The 22,736-nt window shown below is 35.8% G+C and overlaps 1 protein-coding gene across 1 annotated transcript in view; it reads left to right on the top strand.

The window, feature by feature from the left end:
- LOC119775267 overlaps window positions 1-22,446 on the top strand; it is a gene marked incomplete at its 5' end in the record, with an annotated part of 35,906 nt that extends 13,460 nt beyond the window's left edge. Inside the window, 7 exons of the mRNA XM_038273183.1 lie at window positions 464-534; window positions 793-1,119; window positions 3,469-3,683; window positions 6,549-6,717; window positions 20,209-20,364; window positions 20,474-20,537; window positions 21,999-22,446. Coding sequence (XP_038129111.1) covers window positions 464-534; window positions 793-1,119; window positions 3,469-3,683; window positions 6,549-6,717; window positions 20,209-20,364; window positions 20,474-20,537; window positions 21,999-22,077 — 1,081 coding nt within the window. The remainder of the gene's footprint in view (window positions 1-463; window positions 535-792; window positions 1,120-3,468; window positions 3,684-6,548; window positions 6,718-20,208; window positions 20,365-20,473; window positions 20,538-21,998) is intronic.
- Between the last annotated feature and the right edge of the window lie 290 nt (window positions 22,447-22,736).

The raw sequence follows: 22,736 nt of genomic DNA, 5'->3' as shown, positions 1-22,736 counted from the left end.
GCACACTGTTTCACTAACATAAAAGCAAAAGATGTGTGTGAACCTAAATGTTTTTAGAGTTTGAAGTGCCTCTCATGACAAGTCACGAGTAGCTGGTAACGAAACCAATGTACAACAGATGTTCTCTTGATTGAAAATACATGTTTTTTCTTTAAGACAAGAGAGATGAAGGTAATTACTGTCTGTTCTCCCTTAGTGCAATTCACATTCAGATGAATAAAATGTGCTGTTGTAGAAGCTGGAGTCAGTTGTTAAGGGATTTGGGATAGGTTTTGTTACATTGCAAGTCTGATTTAGCATCCAACGAGTTATGCTGAAGAAAAAAAAGGCATTTAATGTCCCATGTGGCCACCAATTGGCAGATGTGAACTAAGAAATGCTTATTTTTTCTGAGTTTCAGCTGTTTAACAAATCTCCAGGAAGAACCTGAGTTAAAGTCTTAAAAAGCCCTGTTTGTTCATAGGGTTTCAGAAGCTGATGACTCCTCTCTCCATCCAGCCCAACCATCCATCACAGCGGCTCAACCCAAAACAGGCAAGAAGCCATTTTACAATGATGATCAGAACTCCAGAACTGACTACACAATGAAATTATGCAGTGCTCTACTAATAACTGGAGATAGATTTTTTGTCTTTTGACATTGTTGTTCATCATATGCAGAAAACCTAATCTGATACCTTTTTGAGATCATTAAATAGTTATATATTTTTTAATGAAGTGTGTTTCCAATTCAGCCTCTAGCATTGTTTTTGCAAAAACTGTCATATAATTGTTTTATTTCTCTGTTTACAGCTTCTGTGTGTACAACATCTGCTCAGGAGGCTGCCAGAACATCAAAGAAATCAGCCAAGTCGCCATTTTCCAACTATGGATCACCACAGTTCTCCTCATCCTCACCAGATTCCCCATTCAGTACTCCCATGCCCCCCCTGCCTCCTGTTTTAACTTCAACAGACGTATCAGTTGTGGATGGCCCGGCGTCAGTCATCCCAGAGGAGCATCTTTTCTCCTCTTCATCAACTCCTTTTTCTCTGAGGTCTACGTTCAGTGTCTCTCCATCAGACTCTGCTCAGCAACTCTTATTGCCAAAGTTTTACCACTCAACCCCACAACAACAAGGTACAGAAAAAACAATCCTCCCAGTTATTTGCAGAAACAATCTCATCTCTGAACCCTTATGAAACACCAAGAGGCAATCTAATCTCCCCTTAGCAATTCCAGCTTTCCTGCAGTGACCCAGATAGTCTTCTATTAGGCAATCAACTCACACTCTCTTTATCAACTGATACTGTAAGACCACTGCTAACATCAAAGGCCTTGGAGACAATTATTTCAACATCAATGCAGGTGCCGAACAATAGTCCTCCATTTCTTCCATAAAGCAACACTAAACAATGAAGAGTCTGAACTTTTAATGTTTTAAGTGACCACATATCAACTCCATCATCTAAAAAAAGAGCACCGTAGCTCATCATAACACTCCTGAAATTTCACTGATGATTCTGTAGAAGTAGGGAAGGCTTCAGAATATAAACGGCGCACAACAATTGTATTTTTAGCCTATGTTAGCACATTTATCTGTAGTATATCTGATCATGTCTGTTTGCAAGTGTGTAGAGCCTTTTACACAGCTTCCATGTAATTTTTACTTGTAAAAATCGGAGAGACATGATTTCTTTGTTTTTTACTTCACCATTGGACCCTGTCGAGCCTATTACTTAAACTGCCATTAGAAATATGGTAGAAAGTGTGTTGGTACTGTGAAAAAATATTATAGTTTATAGAGTTTAAATGCTTTTGCAACTTAATATATGCTGACCACCAGCTGGTATCCTTACCTTACCTTACCTGCATCAGAGGACAAACTGTTTTTAGACTCTGAAATTCTGCAAGGATAATTGGAAAAAATGAATTAAAATAGTTTCATGCAACTTGAATATGAAGCTTAGATTATTTTACAGGCCTTTCTTTAAAAAGAATATTCTTACAATATTTCACTATTGAGGAACTATCTTTCACCACAGGCCACAACTCCCCCCTCCCAGCCTTCCAGCTTTGCTGACAATAAAGATAAAAATCATCACTGTAGATAGACTTTGTGAGAAATAACTATATAGATAGAGTCTGATGCAATATAAATGATAAGATATGGTTTATAAAAAGACTTCCCTTAACTTTCCTGGTGTTTCACATCGAATACTTCTATCTTGCAGTTTTTAAATGACAAAACAGGAGAGCAGAAAAATATTCTGTATTTAAGGATGATAGATTACAGTTTTTTGCAGCAAATAAATCTCAAAAGGATAACAGTTTCATGGCACTGCTTAAACACGGTTAACAGGGAACAGCTTGTACATATCACAGTGAGAGTTCCTTTTACTCCCTGGGGCTGTCAAAGCAAATTTAGATCTATCTATAAAAATGTTGTTTTAATTTCCTTTTTTGTTTATTAAAACTGATTTACATTTGTTTTTCATTGTACATCCCACATAAACCTGTAACAAACAGAAAGGTAATTGCCCTCTAAATAACGGTCCTAAAGTAATACAAACACAATAAACAGTCATGTTTATTTCTTTGTCACCACTGCAACACTACATAATCCTTTACTAGTATTGTAGGTGTTATATCAACACAGGGCAGTGAGTTCCTAATCTTAATCTAAAGACCACTCTGTTTACATTTCTAAAATCTACAGGAATAAAGTCATTTACCATGTTTACAAGAAGTATAATTGATGGTTGTTTTTTCAGATTTAGTTTCCGATCTCAATAAAGAAGAAACCAAATCTCTAATGCAAAAATTTTCATGCACTAAAGAAGTTATCCAATGTCATAATGATGCATATTGTGAGACTGGACCTCTGTTCAGCATATCATTTTAAAGAAATTATTAGGAGATCCCAGAACAGGAGAAAAAGCAGAGTTAGAATTCAATCAATTCTGTACATTCTTAGAAATTAGAAACTTATTTAACTGTTTACCACTTATATAGGAACAAGAAATGTCTGCTGCAGTTGTGACAACTGAAAGGGTTGATTCTTTCACAACTTTCTCAAAATAGCTCGACTTTATCTCACTTCCATCCCCTTATTTTACATGTCCACCGATATTTCTCTGTTCATCCATCATCTCTATGCTCTCCTTCATCTTTTTCATCATTCATTTCCACTACATCTTTCAGCTCTTTGACCAGAGAGACACTGAATGCCAACTTTATCAGCTTATTGGAGCTTTAAAGTGTCAAGGACACTTACATCATACATTACCATTTTCTTGAATACTTGATATAAAAATGTTTTCTTCTTCTTTGGTTCAAGACATGAAAAACAAGGACAGTCCATTTTGCTGGTCACCTTGAAACTTTAGCATGTTTCAAGCCGTAGAAAAAGAAATGTGTAATGTTTGTTTGCCTTTTTTGCTTCAAATCATAAGTAACTTTTATTCTATTTTTGGTGTTCTTTTAAAGACAGCAAGCATGAGATGAGGAGGGGAGGTCTTAGCCTGATGTGTGAAGAAGATTCCTGCAGAGAGAAAGCTCCGACTCATCTACCAAGCCAGAAATTAAGAGAAATGAACGATCAGGAAATGTGTCACCCAGATGATTCATTTCGACCTGCAAAGGAAACAAAAGAAAAAGATTTGGAAAATATAGACAAAGAACAGCAGCAAGAACCACAGATGGTAAAATTTTAATGACTTTTTTTTTTATTTCCATGCTAAATAGAGACAATGGATGGATGGATGGATGGATGGATGGATGGATGGATGGATGGATGGATGGATGGATGGATGGATGGATGGATGGATGGATGGATGGATGGATGGATGGATGGATGGATGGAGAAAAATTATAGCCAAATCTGTAAATTAACACATCAGGGTATATTTAAATAGGTTTAGAACCACAATTATTTCAGCTTAAAATCCTTGACAAAGGGCAGCTACACTTTCTTTTTTTATCATTATAACCATAGGTCTGGAAGAAACATTGTCAACTTCAGAGGTTGCCACACCTTCATTTTCAAACAATTATAAAAACCCTTTTTAGTGGTATCTTAAATCAGATATTCTTGAGAGAATAAAATCATTAAAACAAAAGTTTTAGTGTCTCAGCTCATTGTTAGAAAAGCAAGGGAGCAAATCATTTATTTTTCGACAAACGCATATTACAACATACATAACAAAAATATTCTGCGCTAAATCCTCTGCCAAAAGGATTTTGTTACTCAGGTTTTAACCTTTTTTGCTACACTCATTATCTGCTATATTCATCATCCTGCAGTATCAAAGGCTAATTGATGAGCTAGTCTCAATGCATAATTCACAAAATAAGCGTTTTTTTTTAACACTGTGGTCCTGGTCGCTGTAGAAACAGCATATAGCAGAGGAGAGTCAGCAAACCTGGGTAATACCCACAGCGCAATTAAGGGTTATGGAAGCAACACTGTAGTCAAAATCTAAGGTGACACCATGGATGGTGGATGGTGTATAGACTTGTGATGCAGATTAAAGGGTGGGTGATATTTATTTTTGGTGTGCTTCAAGAATCAGAATCAGAAAATGATTTATTGAAGAAATTTGTTTTGGTGATGAGGTGGTACACATGGACGAGTAAAAAAAAATACAGCTGACATAAATAAATCTAGGAATATCAAATTAGTTAAAAACTTTCATATTACTTTTTCTTTGTTACCGTGACATTAGTGTCCTTTGTCGGAAATGCTTTTGACAGTTAAATTCCTAGGTCACTTTAATGACTTATGGCTCATGACACATGTATTTTAAAGGTGTCCTTTGATTTGGCTCGTTGTAATTTTTGTTTTCAGCAAATTATGCTTGTTGCTGGAACAGCGATATTGTGCTAATATAAAAAAAAGAGCCCTCTGAATTTGATCCTATCAATTTTTTTATTAAACTTACTACATGTTTTAAATATGCTTGTTCTTGTTTCCATGCTTGAGTGCAATCAAATCATATAAATCTTTTGATCTAGGTTAGTCAATTAATATCGACGGGAGTTTTTGATGTCTGGATGTTGTTTTCATTATGTAAATATTCTGTAAATAAATAAGATGATTTGCAACACTTTAAAGTTCCCTTCAGATATGTGTTAGGTGCTGTCATAGAAGAAAGATGAAAATGTTCTAGAAGTTTATTACATTGGATTTAATCACCGCTTGAAAAAAAAAAAAGATTTCAGTGACCCACATTTTCTTAAGTTACTATAAAACAATATCCGTATCAAACTAATTACTCTACATCATTTATCTATAGCTCAGGGTAACATTAATCTGCGGTGTAAAGGTGAAACCCACTGACAAAAGAAAGCAGAAACAGAGTGGATTAAAACGGAACTATCTGAACGGTCTCAAATGAGTAATCTACCATTAAATGGCACAAGTCCGTTGTACTTTGGCAGAGGAATGAAAAGAAAAAAGAGGTGCAGACAGTGCTTTATTAAAAAAGCTTGAATAATGATGTTCACGATTGTAGAGATGGTAGTTATCTGGACCCTCCGGACCCAAATCAAACTGCTCCTGGTATGATTAGATAGTATTTTCTTTTCTAATTCTCTCCCTCTCTCTCTTTGCACAAGGCTTTTTCTGGTCTCCTATCCTGTTCATTTCTTGTACTTTCTCTTTCCCTCGTGTGTCTTTTAATAATCTTTTGTTCCTTTTGGTTTTTTTTTTTTTGCATTTGCAGTCCATGTAAGGTGTCCAGTCATCATTAGAACATAATATATTAGTCTGCATTAAAAAAATATAATTCATTTCACGTTGTGCAGTATCACTGTTGGTCTCCTGCTAGTTCATTGAATATCTTTTACCCTGCTTTCCTAATTTCTTTCCTCATTCCTGCTCCTACCTTGCTCAAAGCATTGCTATTCCCACTTGCCTTTCTCCCTACATTCTCCCAGCCCATCTGCAGTGTCATGCAAGGCTAGCATGCTAATGTATCAGATCTAATCTTAACTAAACAGAGCTTGCTCACTATTCTCCTGTCCCACAGGAGGACACTTGCATGGGAGGAACGGCAAACACACAATTGTGAGATGTTCTTGTCAGCTCCAGGGGTTAATTAAAAATCAATTCATCAAGTGGAAACAAAGGAAACAGGGAGAGAGGGGAATAATCTTCATTAAAAGACTTTGTCTTATTAATATGTATTTATACGCTCAACATTGAAAAATACCAATTCACCATAGTTACTTGGGTTCATAAAAGTTACAATGAAATTTTATTTTAGCCTCAATTACTGACAGGGAAAAGAAAATGAGTTTTAAGACAGGCTATTAATTTTACTGTGCTGGTTATTCTTGTTGTTTTTTTGCTTTATTTTCATGTTTTGTTTTATTACTGTTATGCCATCATTGTTTTAATAAGTTCCAACATCAATTTAATTGCTTTCTTCTTTTTCTTGCTCTCCTTTATCTTCACTTTCTCATTCCAACACCAAATGTTTTTCCTCTGTTCATTTTTTATGTCTGCCATCTATTTCTGGCCTCCATTCTTCTCTCTCCCTCCATCTGTTCCCATATCCCCTTAGGTGATGCGAAACCAGACTGCTGAGTTTGGATCTGAGCAGCTCTGTGATCTGGATGGGTTTTCGCCTTTAGGTTTTGACATGGATACCAGTCGCCCTGACTCACCAAAGCAGACACTCTGTGACGAACTTCACACATGCCAATTTCTAGAGCGTGACTCGGACCCAACAGGTTGGTTAAAAAGCGGAACGTGTTTTGATATGTATAGGGTTGTTTTTGAATATTAATGCCTATCTTTCAGAGGATTTCATCAATCTGGATCGTGTTTTTCTGTAAGATGCATCAGGAAGTGTCACTGCTGTTTTTGTGTGCTGAGAGAGATTAGATTGTAAAGATTACCTCTGTGTCCAACTTTTGCCTGAAGATGCTTTCCAATTTGAAAGCATTATTCATATCACAAAGGCCTCATAAAGGGATTTTCAACAAATATGTAAAAAATGTTGAGCTTACAAGAGACATGGAAATGAGTTTTAAACCCAAAGGAGTTTTGGATGCTTGGCGAAACAAGAGAGATGGGAAGTAGGGGACAAAAGACAATTTACTTCTCACTGGTCCAAGGGGAGCTTTTCTCAGATGTGCTTTTTTATGTATGTGTATGGTTTCCTGCTAGGGCTTCTGACTCACTCTGCTTGTTTTTACCTGTATTCTACCACTTCAGTTCTTGTTGAAACAGAACTACACTGACCTAAACCCAAGCCTTATCACTTAACCTCACCCCTGAACCCCTGCTGACACTGAATACTTATTGTCTATCAGAATAACTCATACAGAGATGACACATCTCTTCCTTCTTGTATCTCTCGTAGCTGCAAAAGTAAATAATAAAAACTGTGTCCTTCATTTAAATCAATAGCACACATTCCTCTTTTCTATACACAATAGATTTAGTTACCATCTAGTTTAAACATTTGTTCAGTTTTCTTTTAAGTATTTTTTATTCACAGTACTTAATGGTTCTGTGAATAAGCTTTTATAAAATAAATTGCTTATAGACAACTGTTGTCTGTTGGCCATATGGTTAATTAGCTGTTAAAACGGAAAGATGTTATTTTGGTTTCCTACAGGCAGTCAAATTATCTTTCCTTCTGCTTCTAAATTATCCTGTCAAATAACACTGGAAAAGGGAACCTTTTAGATGGAGAAAGTTTCATCCTTATCAGAAATTTAACAGATGTTTTTTTCCCTTATTTTTACATTTGTGAGCTGTGAACAAAAATCCGTTTTAAGAGGTTGTCATGAACTCTGAACATTTTTAGTTGAAGAGGACACTCATAATACATACCTTGTAGGCATTTCTCAAGTTTTCCATTCAAGCCATTGAACAGATGGACGAACAACACGAGGTGACAGCGCATTGACATTCAAAGCACTGCAGTATATGAAAACTGAGTTGTCTTATTAACAACAAATATTGTACAGATGTAATAAAAAAACATTAAACGGGGCAGTTTTTGAAAAAACTATAATGATTATGAAATTACCCCTTGTGTTCTTTAGAATTCTTAATGCTATACAGAAAACATAGATTAGAAAAAGGAATACAGATGTTACATGAACATCTCAATAAATCAGTATCATTTAAAGTGTTTTTTTCCTAATTTAATTCTGAAAAATTAATCATGTTGTTTGATTATCCAGTTAATTTTTTGACTGTGTTCACCTAAGGGATTTATATAAACAGAGTGATCAAATAGATCAGATAGATTAAATATAGCCCTGTTTTTCACCAAAAGCCCTGGAAGTTAAATCTCTAGGATTTGTTTTCTCTGTTAATATGAATCCCTCGGAATTTATCTGGCTGCATTTCCCATTACCCTATGACATTGATTTAATTCAGGCTAAGAACTTTAGTCCAATGGGTGGCTGTAATAAGCTGTTGAAAATTGTACTTATCAAAGAGGCATTACTGAGATTTCTCATAATACTGCCACCTGTAGCCAAAAAACAGAACTGCACCACTCATCTTGTTATTCTTATAAGTGCTCTTAACAAGATTTTTTAAAACGTTTTTCCTCTTAGGTGGACTTGTCTTTGGTTTCTTAGTTGAGCTGGATGCCATTTGCTTCTGAGTATCCACAAAATCCAACTTGAATATAACGCTTTGATTGTTTGCTAGGTCGGACCCATTTTAAATGGGAAGCTTTGTTTCACATCTGCCAAAGAGCGTGGGGACTTCTGACCCGAAGTAAATTAAGGAGAATAGGCTTATAGGTGCATTTACACTGAACTACTGAGGTGTCAGTCTTTTCATCTAATGAAGCCTCATGCTAAAAATATATTCAAACTTATTTTTATGGCAAGTTAGAGGTATACAAAACATTTTTGCAGTTATCCTCATCTGTTATTACTGCTGCTGGTAGAGTAACACTGCAGGGTATACTGCTGTACAAGATTCCACCAGTTTAACAAGCCCCAGGAAAGATGCAAAGTACTAGGGCTGTGGTGGAACCAAGGCCAAGGAAAGTAAAGCCCTGGGAGTGAATTTACCCAGGTTAATGTGTATGGAAACACCACCAGGGCTTTAAAAAGCTCTAGGCTTCTGAAAAAAGCTGGGTCTTTTTAGAGTTTTTTTTTTTTTTTTTAAGTTTTCAGAGGGCTGTGTCCAACCATCTTGCATAGATATTTAGTGAAGAAAGGGGATGTGGTAGAAAACAATGAACACATCAGGGATGGTTACAGTCCTAACAGGATTATGAAGCTAAATCCATTTAAGCATCATTCAAAAGGTCTGGACTACTGATTTTGTCTTACCCAAGCCATGATGAATGAGAATTTCTTGCTAAGTTAGCCATGGGTAATGCATGTACAGCAATATAAATATATGATATATCTTATTGTTTTTGCTTCTTGTTTTTACTTTTAACAGTTCAGTATCAAACAAATTCTAATATGAGACAAATATACATAAGTAAACCCAGTTTTAATATATTCAGAGGGAAAAACTGTAATATAAACCATGCCACCTGTTGTCCTCTTTGTTTTTTTAATTAATTAACTGTGATTAATTTTTTTATTTTCTGGTTTCACTTGGTGTACCCAAACTGGGATTACCATGTAACCAGTAGAATTATGAAAATACTAAGCTTGATAACATAAAATAGGTGATACATCTCAAAAAGCAGTTTATTATGTTTGAATCTAAAGCAATTAAAACAAAACAACTGAGAAAAGTCAATGTCATGATCCTGGCACTGATGACTGGATTATTGGTTCATTTCTACCACCTTCCTAGCTCTGCCCAGTTTTCATTTTCACTCATCAAATTCACCTGTTCCAGGTCCTATTTAAACTTCTTGTTCCCAGCTATCAGAGACAGATTATTTGAGCCATGCATGAGAGTCCTCTAGCGCAGCGGTCCCCAACCTTTTTTGCACCATGGACCGCTATATGTCAGACAATATTTTCGCGGACCGGCGGGGCGGACGGACCGGCCGGGGGGTGGACCGTTTTTTACTTGATCGTATTCAAATCACGACCCCCACCCCAGCGGACCGTCCGGGCGGGTAAATACGATTAAGTAAAATGATGTGACTGGCATAAAATCAAATACAAACAGCATAAAAATAAAAGAAGCCGTTCCCATCTAGCCGTAATCGGAGACAATGACAGACGAAGTGTGCTCCTGATGTTCAGTCTGCTCCGTAGCTTTGTTTTGGTCGCTGTAACCGCAGAAACTTTGACATTTTTCTGCTCCTGGATTCTGAGTTTTGCTTGCCCTGCTGTGATCTGTTTTGCTGGACCTGTCTTTGAATTTCTATTTGCATTCTGCCTGCTAACGTCCTTGGATCTGTCTCCTGACCCCCGCTTGGATTTCCCTTGCGTACCTCTTTGGATCTCTGATCTTCTTGCCTGGACATCTTCTCACGCATCTTCACCAACTTCGGATTATTACTTCTGCTCTTCCTCATCTGCCAGCTTCTGCTTGTCAGTCTGCTCTGCCTCACTCCTGGAACTCTCTGGACGGCTCCCGCCGCATACTGTGTAGAAATCATCCGACAGGGGTCCACTCCTTCCTCTGGGCTTGGACTGAATTTAAAAACCAGGTTAGTGACTCACATGCTTGTTACTGTTCCCCGCCAGAGTTTCGTGGTCACTAACCTAAGTTTCTTTCTCTACAGAGAGTCCAGTCATCCTGTCCCAGGCGTCGAGCCGCAGATTACTTAGCAGTAAATAAAATGCATTTTTTGTAATCACTTCTGTTCTCTCTGCTTGAATTTTGGGTCTTACATTCCGAGACTTGACATTGACATCTGTTTTTTTAGAGATGGTGACAAAACCATTTCTAAGGCCGTAGAACTAAAAAAAAAAAAAAAAAAAAAATGATATCCTCAAATAGAATGCTGGGGAACCTTCACATTAGTAGCCAGCCCATGCAAATTACTTCCAAGAAAGCAACAGGGATTTCACAAAGTCACCAACAACATCTAAAGGACTCAGACCTAGACTTTCTCTTGTGAAGGCTTGTATTTGTGATTTATCAGACTGGGTAAAAAATGCATCTATATGAGAGTAACAGTTTGGACACTTCTGATAAACATGATCCAAATACTAGAACTTGTGGGAGTGTGTGTGTCCATTATACACAGTGTTGAAGTAAAACAGCATTTCATGAAAATAAAATCATGAACACAATGTGATAGTCTGGGGCTGGACCTTGACAACCTGATGCAATGGGTGGAACTGAATAAAATAAAGCTTCCTAACAAAAAATCCTTAAGAGTATGAAGCCGTCAGCTTGTCTGTCTGTCTGTCTGTCTGTCTGTCTGTCTGTCTGTCTCACTATGGTAAGGCCCTAATGCTTAAAAATCCAGTATAGCTAAATTAAAGCAATTGTTTTACTAATAGTAAGCAGAAATTCCTCCCCAGTGAAAGACTTTGTTCCTGCAATTACTTGATGGAAATTGCTGCCTCATGAAGTGAAGACTAGCTTCTCATTAATTGTAGTCAAGATAATAAGATGAGCAAAACTAAACATTGTATGTGCAACAAGTTCATATAATGTTTGAGTCCCATATGCTGAATTGAATTGCTCTAATGAACTATTTAGTGATTTCCTAATTTACTGAGATTGTCCCTTTTTTCTATTCTTAACAGTTATTGCATTTAATTTAACCCCATAGCTCTTCTTGCACCATGCAACCAACCACTCTTCAGGTTCGGAATCGGTACTGTTATTAAAGCTCTAAACATAATGGATATGAAAAGTAACAGGAGAGCTGCATCGCCTTGACAACACTTCACACGTCTTTATTGCCCTCCATCTTTTTCCTTTATTTCTCTTCCCACTGAGGTTTAACGGATCTCATGTCTTCACCTTTGCCTTCCCTATATTCCCTCTTCCATTCGGCTCTGAGCTGTCATTGGTGTGGATACAAGGCTGCTGGTCAGTGGTTTCTTGTTGCATGTGGATCTAGGACAACAAAAGCAAGATGTAGATTAAGCCAACACATAGGCAAAATCAAGTTGTTTTTTTATGAGCTCTGCAGAGCCATGCAAATACATGTAATGTACAACAATATAAGCTGAATTCTAAAAAAAACTGATCAGTAGATTTTTTAATAATACAGATAGAACTAAAGAGGAATAGATAAAGGAAAAAACCCTAGCTGGCTAAAAGTGACAGCTTTGTTCAATTTCTTATTTATTTTTCGCTGATTTAGACTACTTAGAAGCTGCACAATCCAGTCAATAACATTAATTAATTGGCTGACCACTGGAGAGGAAGATGAAAAAAAATAGTAATTGCTTTAAAGCTATGATCATTGGCTGGAAAGTCCTGTTAAGCCATTCTGGTTTGTTTTTAATACTGTTAAATACAACAGTAAATAGAGACATTCATTTAAATGTCTGCATAAATTTCATACATCTCAATAACTGACAATAGGCTTATATGTTATATTAGAACTGGAAACTATTGGTGTACACAAAAAGCTTGGGTAGGATTTGACAATTGACCTCTGTTACTTCTTGCTGTTCTTGTTGTTTTAGTTTGTCAATGCTCTGTCAGCATGAATAAGTACTTCATATTGTAGAAGTCATTTGGGAGCTTTTCTGCTCTTTGTGGTTTAACTAATTTACCTTAAAGCCTAGCTTTTATTGATTTTTTGTCAACTGCAGCAAGAAAAGATACTGTAATTATATTTTTTTACTGATGGGCGAAACCTTGATTATTAACGTATCACTGTTTGGTTAAAGCAATTTATTTTAATTATGTGATCTTCAGTGTCCACCACTCATTATGGCATTCACTTATGGACTTCCTTTAACTGCAATTATGTCATGTTATTGACTTTTTTAGCTTCTATGACAAAACAAAGGCAATATTATTATAAACGATCAAAAATATTTGTACATGTAGGTCAACTTGTATTTGAAAATACAATAATACACAGCTGGTAAAACAATAAAATACAACTGCTCTCCTTAAAACCAAAAATATATCAAATATTACAATGCTTAAAATGCTCCAGACTGCATAAATCCAATAAAACGACAGAAGAGCAGAGTGAGGCTTAATAATAAAGATAAATATGTAGTCCGTTAAGAGTGTTTGGGCCTTTTAATATAAGCAGTAGGACCAAAAAAGTTTTTCAAATGTCTTGTCCTACATTTGTGGACTAAGAAACTTTGTGAAAAGGGAAGGAGCTGAAATTCTTTGTGAATGGGATGGGATTTGTTGTTTTAAACAGAAAATGCAATCTGCTGTAGCTGCTTGTTCTATAGGGCTGAAAATGACTGTTGTTCTCCACTACCAGACTCACCTGAAAGTGCAAATAAGAAATTTCTTGAATTTTTTTAAATTTTTCACCTTTAGTTATATTTATGTAGTATTTTCCAAAAGCCCACTGATTCATGCAGATAGTTAAAGAGAAAAGTGAAAATTGAATGTATGATGTTTCTAAAATACTGCGTTAGATGTATAACTTGCAGCAACAAAAAACCAAATACCAAAACATAGTTTTATCACTGTTAATTTTGATACAACTCCCAGTGTTGTATTCCAATAAAGACATTCTCTCCAGGTCATATGTATAGAATTTAAAGCAGCTTAAAATCTGTGTTAGTTTCACATTTTCCATGGTAAGTTTAATATCGTTAATCATCAAAAATAATTCAGTTAAATGTGATGAGTTCAATGATCAACAATTCATCTTTTGGATTATTCAGCTGATACATTTTTTTGCATTATAAACCTATATTATTAGCAAGATTTATTTTACCTATTTTTACTTTTTTTTTATCATGAGCCTTGAACAAGGCTCTGAGGAATACCTGGTTTGTGAAGCATTAAAGGACAGCTTTGCAGAGCCAAAGTGAATTTAAATGTATTTAACCAAGAGTGAAGAAATTTCAGCCAATGAACTAGAAGCATCTGGTAAACACCTTCACATGTGTGTCCATGTATTTTCTTCTGTGTGCCCTTGAACAGTTAATGGCAACCTGTGCACCACCTGTTTGTCGTTTCTATTCCTACAGTATCAATCTAATTTCCCACATAATTAATTTACCAAATTTAACTCATAGCCGCACTTGCCTAGCAGTGAGTATCAAAATCTTCTAAACATATTGCACCATACCACTCTGACACAAAAAACCAAATATGTCCTGATAACGCTTTATGGTATTAGTCACAGGATTTTGATCATATTCTTTCTTAAGATATGGGTAGTAGCAAACCAGGTTTGTACTTTTTAAACACTGATATATTTTTTACCGACCTATACCAATCTAAAGTGCCTGTTTTTTTTTTGTATTTTTATCAAATATTAGACATTTATTCAGTCGATAACATTTTTTTTATCTTAAATGGTGACATACAGTCAAAGCACAAATTGACAAATTCATTATTTTAAACAAAAAAAAAGAAAAAAAAGACAAAATGCCCCATAGTTGGGTTGTATAACTGGGTACACTCTCTTTAATTGATTATTTGAAGTACCATTTGATTAAGTGTCGGCATTAAGTCCTAAGTCCCCACTTCATCAGGTATGATGTGATGTGTAAGCTGAAACAAAATTCAGCTCTTGAAAAGTTTTCTTGACATTTGCACATTTTCATTCTTAAGTTGACATCATAGTTTGCGGATGCTAGAACTATTAAAAATGATATTTCTACAAAGTGTTAGGATTATGATCTGTGAGTCTGTTAAACCCAAGTAATACCTGCCTGTTGCGTTTCAGAACTAATATTGTCCCAAGTAGTTTATCTAATTGGGACAGTTACACTGTCAGGATAAAAAGTCATCTTCATTATGCTCTTGGCAAAGATTTGGGAATGGAATGAGAGTGATGTCCTTGATCTACGATATATTTTATATAATGAAGTGTTATTTCAATCTGAAAAATCACACAGAAAGAAAAAGACAATTAGAAGAATTTTATTGATACAATTATTTTAAGTCTTTGGCACTTAGATCTCGACAGGAAACATTAGAGCTGAATTTTATTTTACCATGCATGAGCAGGTGTATGAGAAAAGGGATGTTTCCCCCCCAGGCCTGAAACTGGTGGTGGAGTGGAGATAGATGAAGTTGGTTCAGTCCATAGACGGTTGGTTGGCAAGATGATCTGCTTCAGCTGTATTGATTAGATCCAGCAGATTTCGTGAGCTGATACTTGTGCTTGACTCAGAGTACCTGGAGAATACATGTCCAGCTTGGATAAACACAGGTTTGCATGAACATGTCCATGATGAGCAAGCATGAAGCGAAAGTGGACAGGAAAAAAAATCCCCAGAAACAGGCTTAACATGCCGGTCTTCTGCTGGACCAATTGAGATGTGACGAGGATGCAGTAAGAGTCCCAGAGGTATTATACTCTGATAGGGACGAGGTTGAAGAAGCACCATGGAAAAGCTAGATGTAGATTAGCTACAATGATGGAGAAGGGATGGAGGTGGGTTGAATCAGGGTCATCTGAATTGAAATTAGACATAGAGCTACAACTGCTTGCATTTTAGCTGGGTAGCAGGTTGAGTCGTGGATTTCTAAGAGTTTTTAGGATGAATTCTGCATGCTGACTGGGCTTCGTGGAGGTGCGGTTCAAAGCTGATTGGCTTGCGTCAGAGGTGGATGAGCCTCTGATGAATGAGGGTTAGTAATTTAGTTTCTTCAGTGGATAGTCCGTCTAGGCTTCATTTAAACAGTTTGTCCTGAGTGACCTCCTCTCAGGAAAATAAGTAGAGTGAGAGAGAATGCCTTAAGGTGTAAACACAAAGCTGTCCTTAACAAAATTATTGGAAAAAAAAAAAAAAACTCAAAATGTATGAATGCAGTCACCACCATTGTCAGAAAACATGAAACAAAAATGATAAAAGATCAAGCCTGACAACACTGAATGACAGGCAGGAATTTCTTTCCCCATGTTATACATGTGACATCAATCTGTAGACCTAATATTTCTTCACTCAGAAGTCCAGTGAAACTTTTTTTGTTGTTGCTTTCTATGGTATCCTAATATTGAACTATCAAAATTTTCAAAAACATATTTTTCTTAATTAACATTTTACTGCTTTATGACACTGTGAACACTTCATTGTCCCTCAATCACTGAAAAAGGTTACTCTTGTTAGATTATATTCCACTTTTTAGTTACTGCAATGCTGTCATAGAATAGTGACCTGTCCAAGTGTCGCCCAATTTCTCCCATAGAGAAAGTGCCTGGAGATGGTCACCAGCTCCACCGCCACCCCGATAAATAGCCTATAGTCTTTTATCTGCAAAACAGCTTAAGTGATTATCAAATAACATTTCTAGTAGGAATGTGTTTTTTTTCAGATGTTTTTTGTGATAAGCTTAGTTTTTTATTCTAACTTTATACTTAATTAACATAGTTTTATTAAACACCAAAGAAGTAAAACAGGATGATTTCTTTACATTTTAAACACTTTAAAATAGTTGCATCCTCAGGATTTATAATTACTTTTACAGCTTGAAATTTACTTGTTAATTTAGCCTTGACTAAAAATAAATCACTCAATTTGCTATATTCCATGTTTTCCTTTTGTGGCTTTTGTCAATTGATGCCATTTAACCTGCATCAAGGTTTTACCAGCATAAAATGTGTTAGAAGACTTTCCTACTTTGTTTTATCATTAGAATACTTAGGCAACGTGTTGACATACTTGATGCGTTAGGAATTTAACAGGAGCACTAACCATCTAATTTTAACATTCTTCATTTGCACTAAGAAGCTAAAGAAGAGGAATTTCATTCTGCTGTCTTCTCAGTGTGCTCCATTTGTTTAAAAGATTCACAGAAGACATCTGTGCTGAATATTCCTTGTGCATGAAATTAATTCCTGAAAACAATTCCCCTAAAATAAACTCTTTAAAATTTGCAGTTATTTGGTGTACCCTTTTTTTGTCTTCTTTCTTTGATTCCCTCGACACCAATGGTATTTCAGTTTTATGTTTAAAGTCCAAAAACTGCATCTAAATACTATTGAAAGTTGCATATATATATATATATATATATATATATATATATATATATATATATATATATATATATATATATATATATATATATATATATATATATATATATATATATATATATATTATATATATATATATTAAACTAGTATATTAAGAGAGTATAATTCATGCACGTCATAAAACCTGTTTCAGATATATGCAACCTTGCAAAAGTTGCGCGTATTTTTAGGTATATCAGATTGCTAGCAGTGCATCATATGTCCTTTATTCAGAAAATTTTTTCTATAGCTACTTGTAACAAAAGAAAGATTTGTTAAATGCATTTCTAATAATTGATTCACTCTATTTATTAATGTTGTGTCTAAAACTTCCAAGAACTGTTGTAAGATTGACTTTATTTACTAATTAGATGCTTTTTGAAGGCAATTGGTTGATCTAATTTTGTTTTACAGGTAAATAGGTAGCGGCTAAATGCAAATGCAATGCCCACTTCTGTACTTAAAAAGTACACCCATTGAAGTATGTTTATCACATTGAATCAAAACAAACTACATTCTGCTATAATAGATAATGAATTTGGCAGGAAACATTTGTTCTAAACTGTAATGACTTCGGTGCAGGGGTATATATGTTCAGTGGTGTTTGCGGCTCTGCACTTTTCAAATCATTTTGCCCATGCCATTTACTCTGACAGTAAAGGTGTTGGTGATGCTAAGTGGAGGTTCTAAGCTAGCTTGAAGACGGGGACAACAGCAGAGAGAGGGAGGAGAGAAGGTGGGATGAGGAGACAAAAGAAGATTGAAAGAGTAAAATCTTTAACACAGGAGCTGAAACTGGTTAGACAGCAAGCAGCATGAGAAATCAGTGTGCTACAGACATACACATGCTCAGCCACACTATCATAGCTTCTCAGTGGGGGCCTCAATGTAATTTACAGTGAGCAGGTGGGGATGGATGTTCAATCTGATTCAATTTGATGTGGCTCGCAGTGGAGTGGGATGAGACACCACTCATTCCACTAACTGTTGTGATCATTTTTGTCTACCACTCTTTCTTTGTAGCCAGAGTCACATTCCCTCTACCTTTGGCTTTCTTCCTGTGTGCCTCCCCTTATCTCCACCTAACACTCACATTTTCTGTAGTTATTTTCAAAGAATTCTTTTAGCTGCATGTCATTATGTCTGTCATCGCATCCATCAATCTACAGCATTTTTCTTTCGAAAACAAGAGTTAAAGCTTTGTGTCAAAATAAATAAATATACACGCCTCACAAATCATATCAAGTTTTCTCTTCCTCTAAGGGCATTAAACTGTATGACATATTTTAGGAAGTTTGGTAAAATATTCACTCTCAGTGATATCTTCAAAGGGCCTGACTATGATCTAACAGGGACAAATTCATATGATATTGAAAGAAATTTGCTTTGGAAAATGCTCAAAGCTAAGAAAGAACTCAATTGGCAATCATTAAATACAGGCTAGACCTTTTCTTATGCATGACTTAAACTTAGACTTAACTTTATTTATTCCTTGGGATTACTCATTCAGGGAATTTCTCGTTCCAGTAGGTTATATAGAGTACAACGAGTTAAAGCAAGATGCCATTAAAGATAAAATTACGACAGAAAATATAAAAAGAGTGTACATAGTACCGAAAAGAATAAAAAAAAAGAAAAAAGTTGTAATGTCCTGGAATATGTTTCCCTTAGATATAAAAATATCTGCACAGTAGAGAGCTAAGAGAAGACTACAAAGTAGTTGATTTGGGTTATTGCACTTGTGCTGCAGGAATGTACTCACCTTATAAATAAGTAAAACAAATTAAACAGGCTACACAGTAGTTGGCACGTGTTATTGCACAGTGAGAGAGAAGAATATTTTACATGAGTGACAATAGGTAATTTTTTTTCATAAGATGACCAAGGATGGAGGTGCTGACCCTTGACCCTCTTCCTATCACCTCCTCCTTACCACAAAAGAGGATTTGTACAGTTGATGGTTTGGGGAATAAAGGAGTTCAGCTGTGTGCTGGTCCTGCATTTGGGGAGGAGCAATCTCTCATTGATAAGGCTCCTCTGAGTGGTGAAGACAGTGTAATGACTAACCTGTATGACGTAATGTATTTTACTGAGTGGGAAACATGGTTCATCATTATGCCATAAAAAGTGGAGAGGTCTTATTAACTTTAAAACTTTGAATATCATCATATTGTTTCAATATTTATTGACAGTTGTTTAACTGGTGATACTAACTAGTGTATCAGTCATGCCTTAAGAACATCACTATTATGCCTTTTACAACTGCATGGCAGCTACTGCCTGTAAAATGAATCTGAAAAGTGAAGGAATGCAACAGATGATGACAGATTTCACACAAAGTTCAGAGGTTCATTGTTGCTCTTGCAGAATGTGTGCGGCAGTCGCCATCCTGTGTGGTCTTTTAGTGAAGGAGTGAATGACTAAAATCACTGTGGTAAATGGGGTAATCAGATTTCTTTCAATTTAGTTTTAATTGAGGAGCCGGCAGCCACCTGATGCCAGTGATTAAAACCGATACAGTGCATTAACTTAATACGGTGAATAAGCAGTTTCCTTAGAAATATTAAGTGGCTGTTCTTTATTAGGAAATAATAGATGCCCTGCAGCCAGTCAGAGCTGAGTGTTACAAAGGTTTTGAATTAGTTTATGAATAAATAGGGTGTAGAAATGAGTGACCAACAATGTTAAGTATACGCTATAGCCAGAGCATTGACCTTGAATGTGTTTTTTGTTATTGGAATAATATATGTTTCTTATATGTTAGCATGTTTTTGGACTTGTTTCAATTTGTAATCTGTATATGTAGTGTGAACTTTCTGTAAAATACTGAAAAAAGCAAGTCCAGTTCAATTAAATTGCGAATATTTAACTGTATTTGAATTCAAAAATCTTTTATCTCAACACAATAGGTAAACATATTCTTGATTTATCCATTTTTTAAAAGGTTTAATCTCAGCTTTTTTTCTTTAACACCCTCTGATAATTTAGGGTGTTTTCTAGGGGAATTTGTTTCAAAAACATTTCTTATATAGAATTCTTATATAAAACATTTTCACAATTGTTTTGGAAGTCTTGAGTCCCATTGAAAATTTCTCCTTAATTTATACCTCATCATCCTTTTTTTCCCCCTATGCTTTTATCCCTTCCTGTTTGTCTCTCTGTGTTGTTACAAAATTTGGTCTAATAGGTTGTTCAGTATCCCAAGCCTCTCAAGTGGTTACGGTGATGTGTAGCGTGGAGCTGTCAGGCTGTGAGGATCCAGATTTGGACAATGAAATAACTGCGCATCTTATGCACAACATGGAGCAGGAGCTAAAACTTGTGGCAAATACACAGTTCAACTGTAAATAACTCTGTTAGCAATATCTTCAAGACATGTTAAGCTATTGCAAACTGACATATAACTACTGATTGATCTTCTTTTATATCTGTTTTTATAAAAACTATCCAAGATTTAGGAATGGATACAGGAGACAGTGGGAAGGAAATCCAAGATGAGAGCGGTCATTTTAAATGGTATGTAACATTCAGCTGGCCACTTTCAACACATAAGCTGCAAACTGTATACTATACATCCTGTTATCCCTATTCTTTACAAACATAATGTTTGAAAATATAACAGTGCAGAATTCTTCAGTACAGTCATTGCCACTAAGCTTCATTGTAGTCATGGTGTTTAGTGCCTAGTGATGTGCAATTTCCAATTTCCTTCAAATGTGGCATATGGCATTCACACCATCTGTTTAATTTGGGATTTAAACGACAAAATGTTAAAAAGTATTATTATCTAAGACCAAGGTAACTACTATCTGCCTCCTTTTAAAAGACTTTTCAAAGACAAAAACTTTTGTTTCATCTGCTATCAAAGCAGAAAACTTAAATTCATCCAAGTTTTTCACCCTTAGATATCCGTGTAGCCTTTGTGACAGGGGAAATTAATCATATACTGTCTGATAATTCTACCAATTTAAACCAATATACAGTATAGTAAAGATATTTGGCCCCAACACGTATATTTCTGGTATTCCACAAGTAAAGCTTAAAGAAGATTTATCATGAGCGTGAACTAACATAGATCTGTGAGATAAATAAGATTTAAACAAGGCTTGTGCTGTTCCCTTAATTCCCACTGAATGTTCGAGCCTTTCTCAAAAGAATAATGTCATCACCTTTATATTATGTAGAACTAAAATATAACAGGAAAAATACCGACCCAAATGTGTTGTTTCAGTGCTATATTATGAGCTTTCAAACCCAATTTAAAAAGTGAATGATTACTTGGCAACAGATGGAAAAATATTTTTTTAAACTGAAAAAAAATATGGAAAACTGATAAAGAAAGAAACTGTAAACTAATTTTGAAACTAAAAAAGAAAAGAAATTTAAAACTGAGAATACATATTTAAAACTATTGCTATTTTTTTTTCCATTTGCAGATTTTTTTTTAAAGTTTGGCCTTAGAAGACATGGAGATGTAAGTCTCTGGCAGGTGTCTTGGCAAAATAATCCTAGCTCTTGCATTCAGGATTTGTGGGAATATACATATCTTTAAAACATGATTGATCTTCTATGTTCATGTGACCTGGATAAAACAATCACATTCTTTAGTAATCAATAGATATTTTAGGACATACATAATGGACATATATAATGTCAACTTTATCCCTTTCTTTTAGAAAATACTTCTTATATAACCTGGTTTAAGTTTGGCACGTCCATGCAGCAAAATTACACCTTTTTAATAGCAAGGCCCTGAATTTCAGCAGCGCACACCTAGAAAAGCAACTCCAGCAAATTTGTTCATGATAACTTAATAGGATTTCTTTCCAGTGTTGCACAGATAACACAATAGTAATACCTCCAGCTGCCAGTGTCCTGCTGAAATATGTCACCAGTTTTTTTCTGAAGTTTTAATCAAGGAATGAGTGCTGTATGTGGATGATGTTCAACCTTTAATTGGTTGATTTGATCTTTTAGGGATGTGCCCAGCAAGAAACATGACCCCGAGGAGGAGACTCTAGATGGAGATCGACAGAGTGTCCTCTTACTGCCATGACTCACCCTGTCAAGCAGAGACAAGCAAAAAAAAAAGTTCATATTTGATGTTAATTATTTTCATCAGTTGTTTTGCAGATGCGTTTCCTCACACTTATATAAAATGAAGAGTTTAATAAGTTATGTATTTTCTCTAATTATATGCGATATGCGTGTGCCTCGCTTCTGTGCACCATGTTTATGTTAATCATTTGGGTGTTCTGTGCCTTTCAGTGAGACGCATGCCTCTAGAAGGATTAGCTGAAGGAATAACACAATTTGACATGCAAGGGATGACGATGGGAAGGGAGGTGACGGGAAGACAAATGGTGTCTTTTCCTTTATTCTCAGCAAGTGCCTGCCTGGAACCCTCTGACTATGTGTTTGTAAGGATGTGGGTGTGTGTAAGTGTGGGGGGGGGAGGGTTGTTTTGGGGCTCTTTAAGACTTGAGTTAAAAGGACAGACATTGAGGGACGGCTGGCACGGAGACAGGATTTTTATTTCCTTATGGGGGTAAGGAAGAACATTTTCTCTGTTGTCACTACTTTGTTCCTTAATAAGGTTACGGTGGCACTGGATCAGGTCAGACTGTCTTCACATACACGTGTATGTACTGAGTAAACTCATGTAGATGATAAATTAGAGAGGAAAAAGGAACTGTGCCAGTGGGTGCTGCTTCT

The sequence above is a fragment of the Cyprinodon tularosa genome, unplaced genomic scaffold, assembly GCF_016077235.1.
Source record: "Cyprinodon tularosa strain WSP-4 unplaced genomic scaffold, ASM1607723v1 ctg86, whole genome shotgun sequence".
Classification (NCBI taxonomy): Eukaryota; Metazoa; Chordata; class Actinopteri; order Cyprinodontiformes; family Cyprinodontidae; genus Cyprinodon; species Cyprinodon tularosa.
Note: the sequence above shows the minus strand (reverse complement) of the source record. Positions and strands in the feature narration are given on the sequence as shown.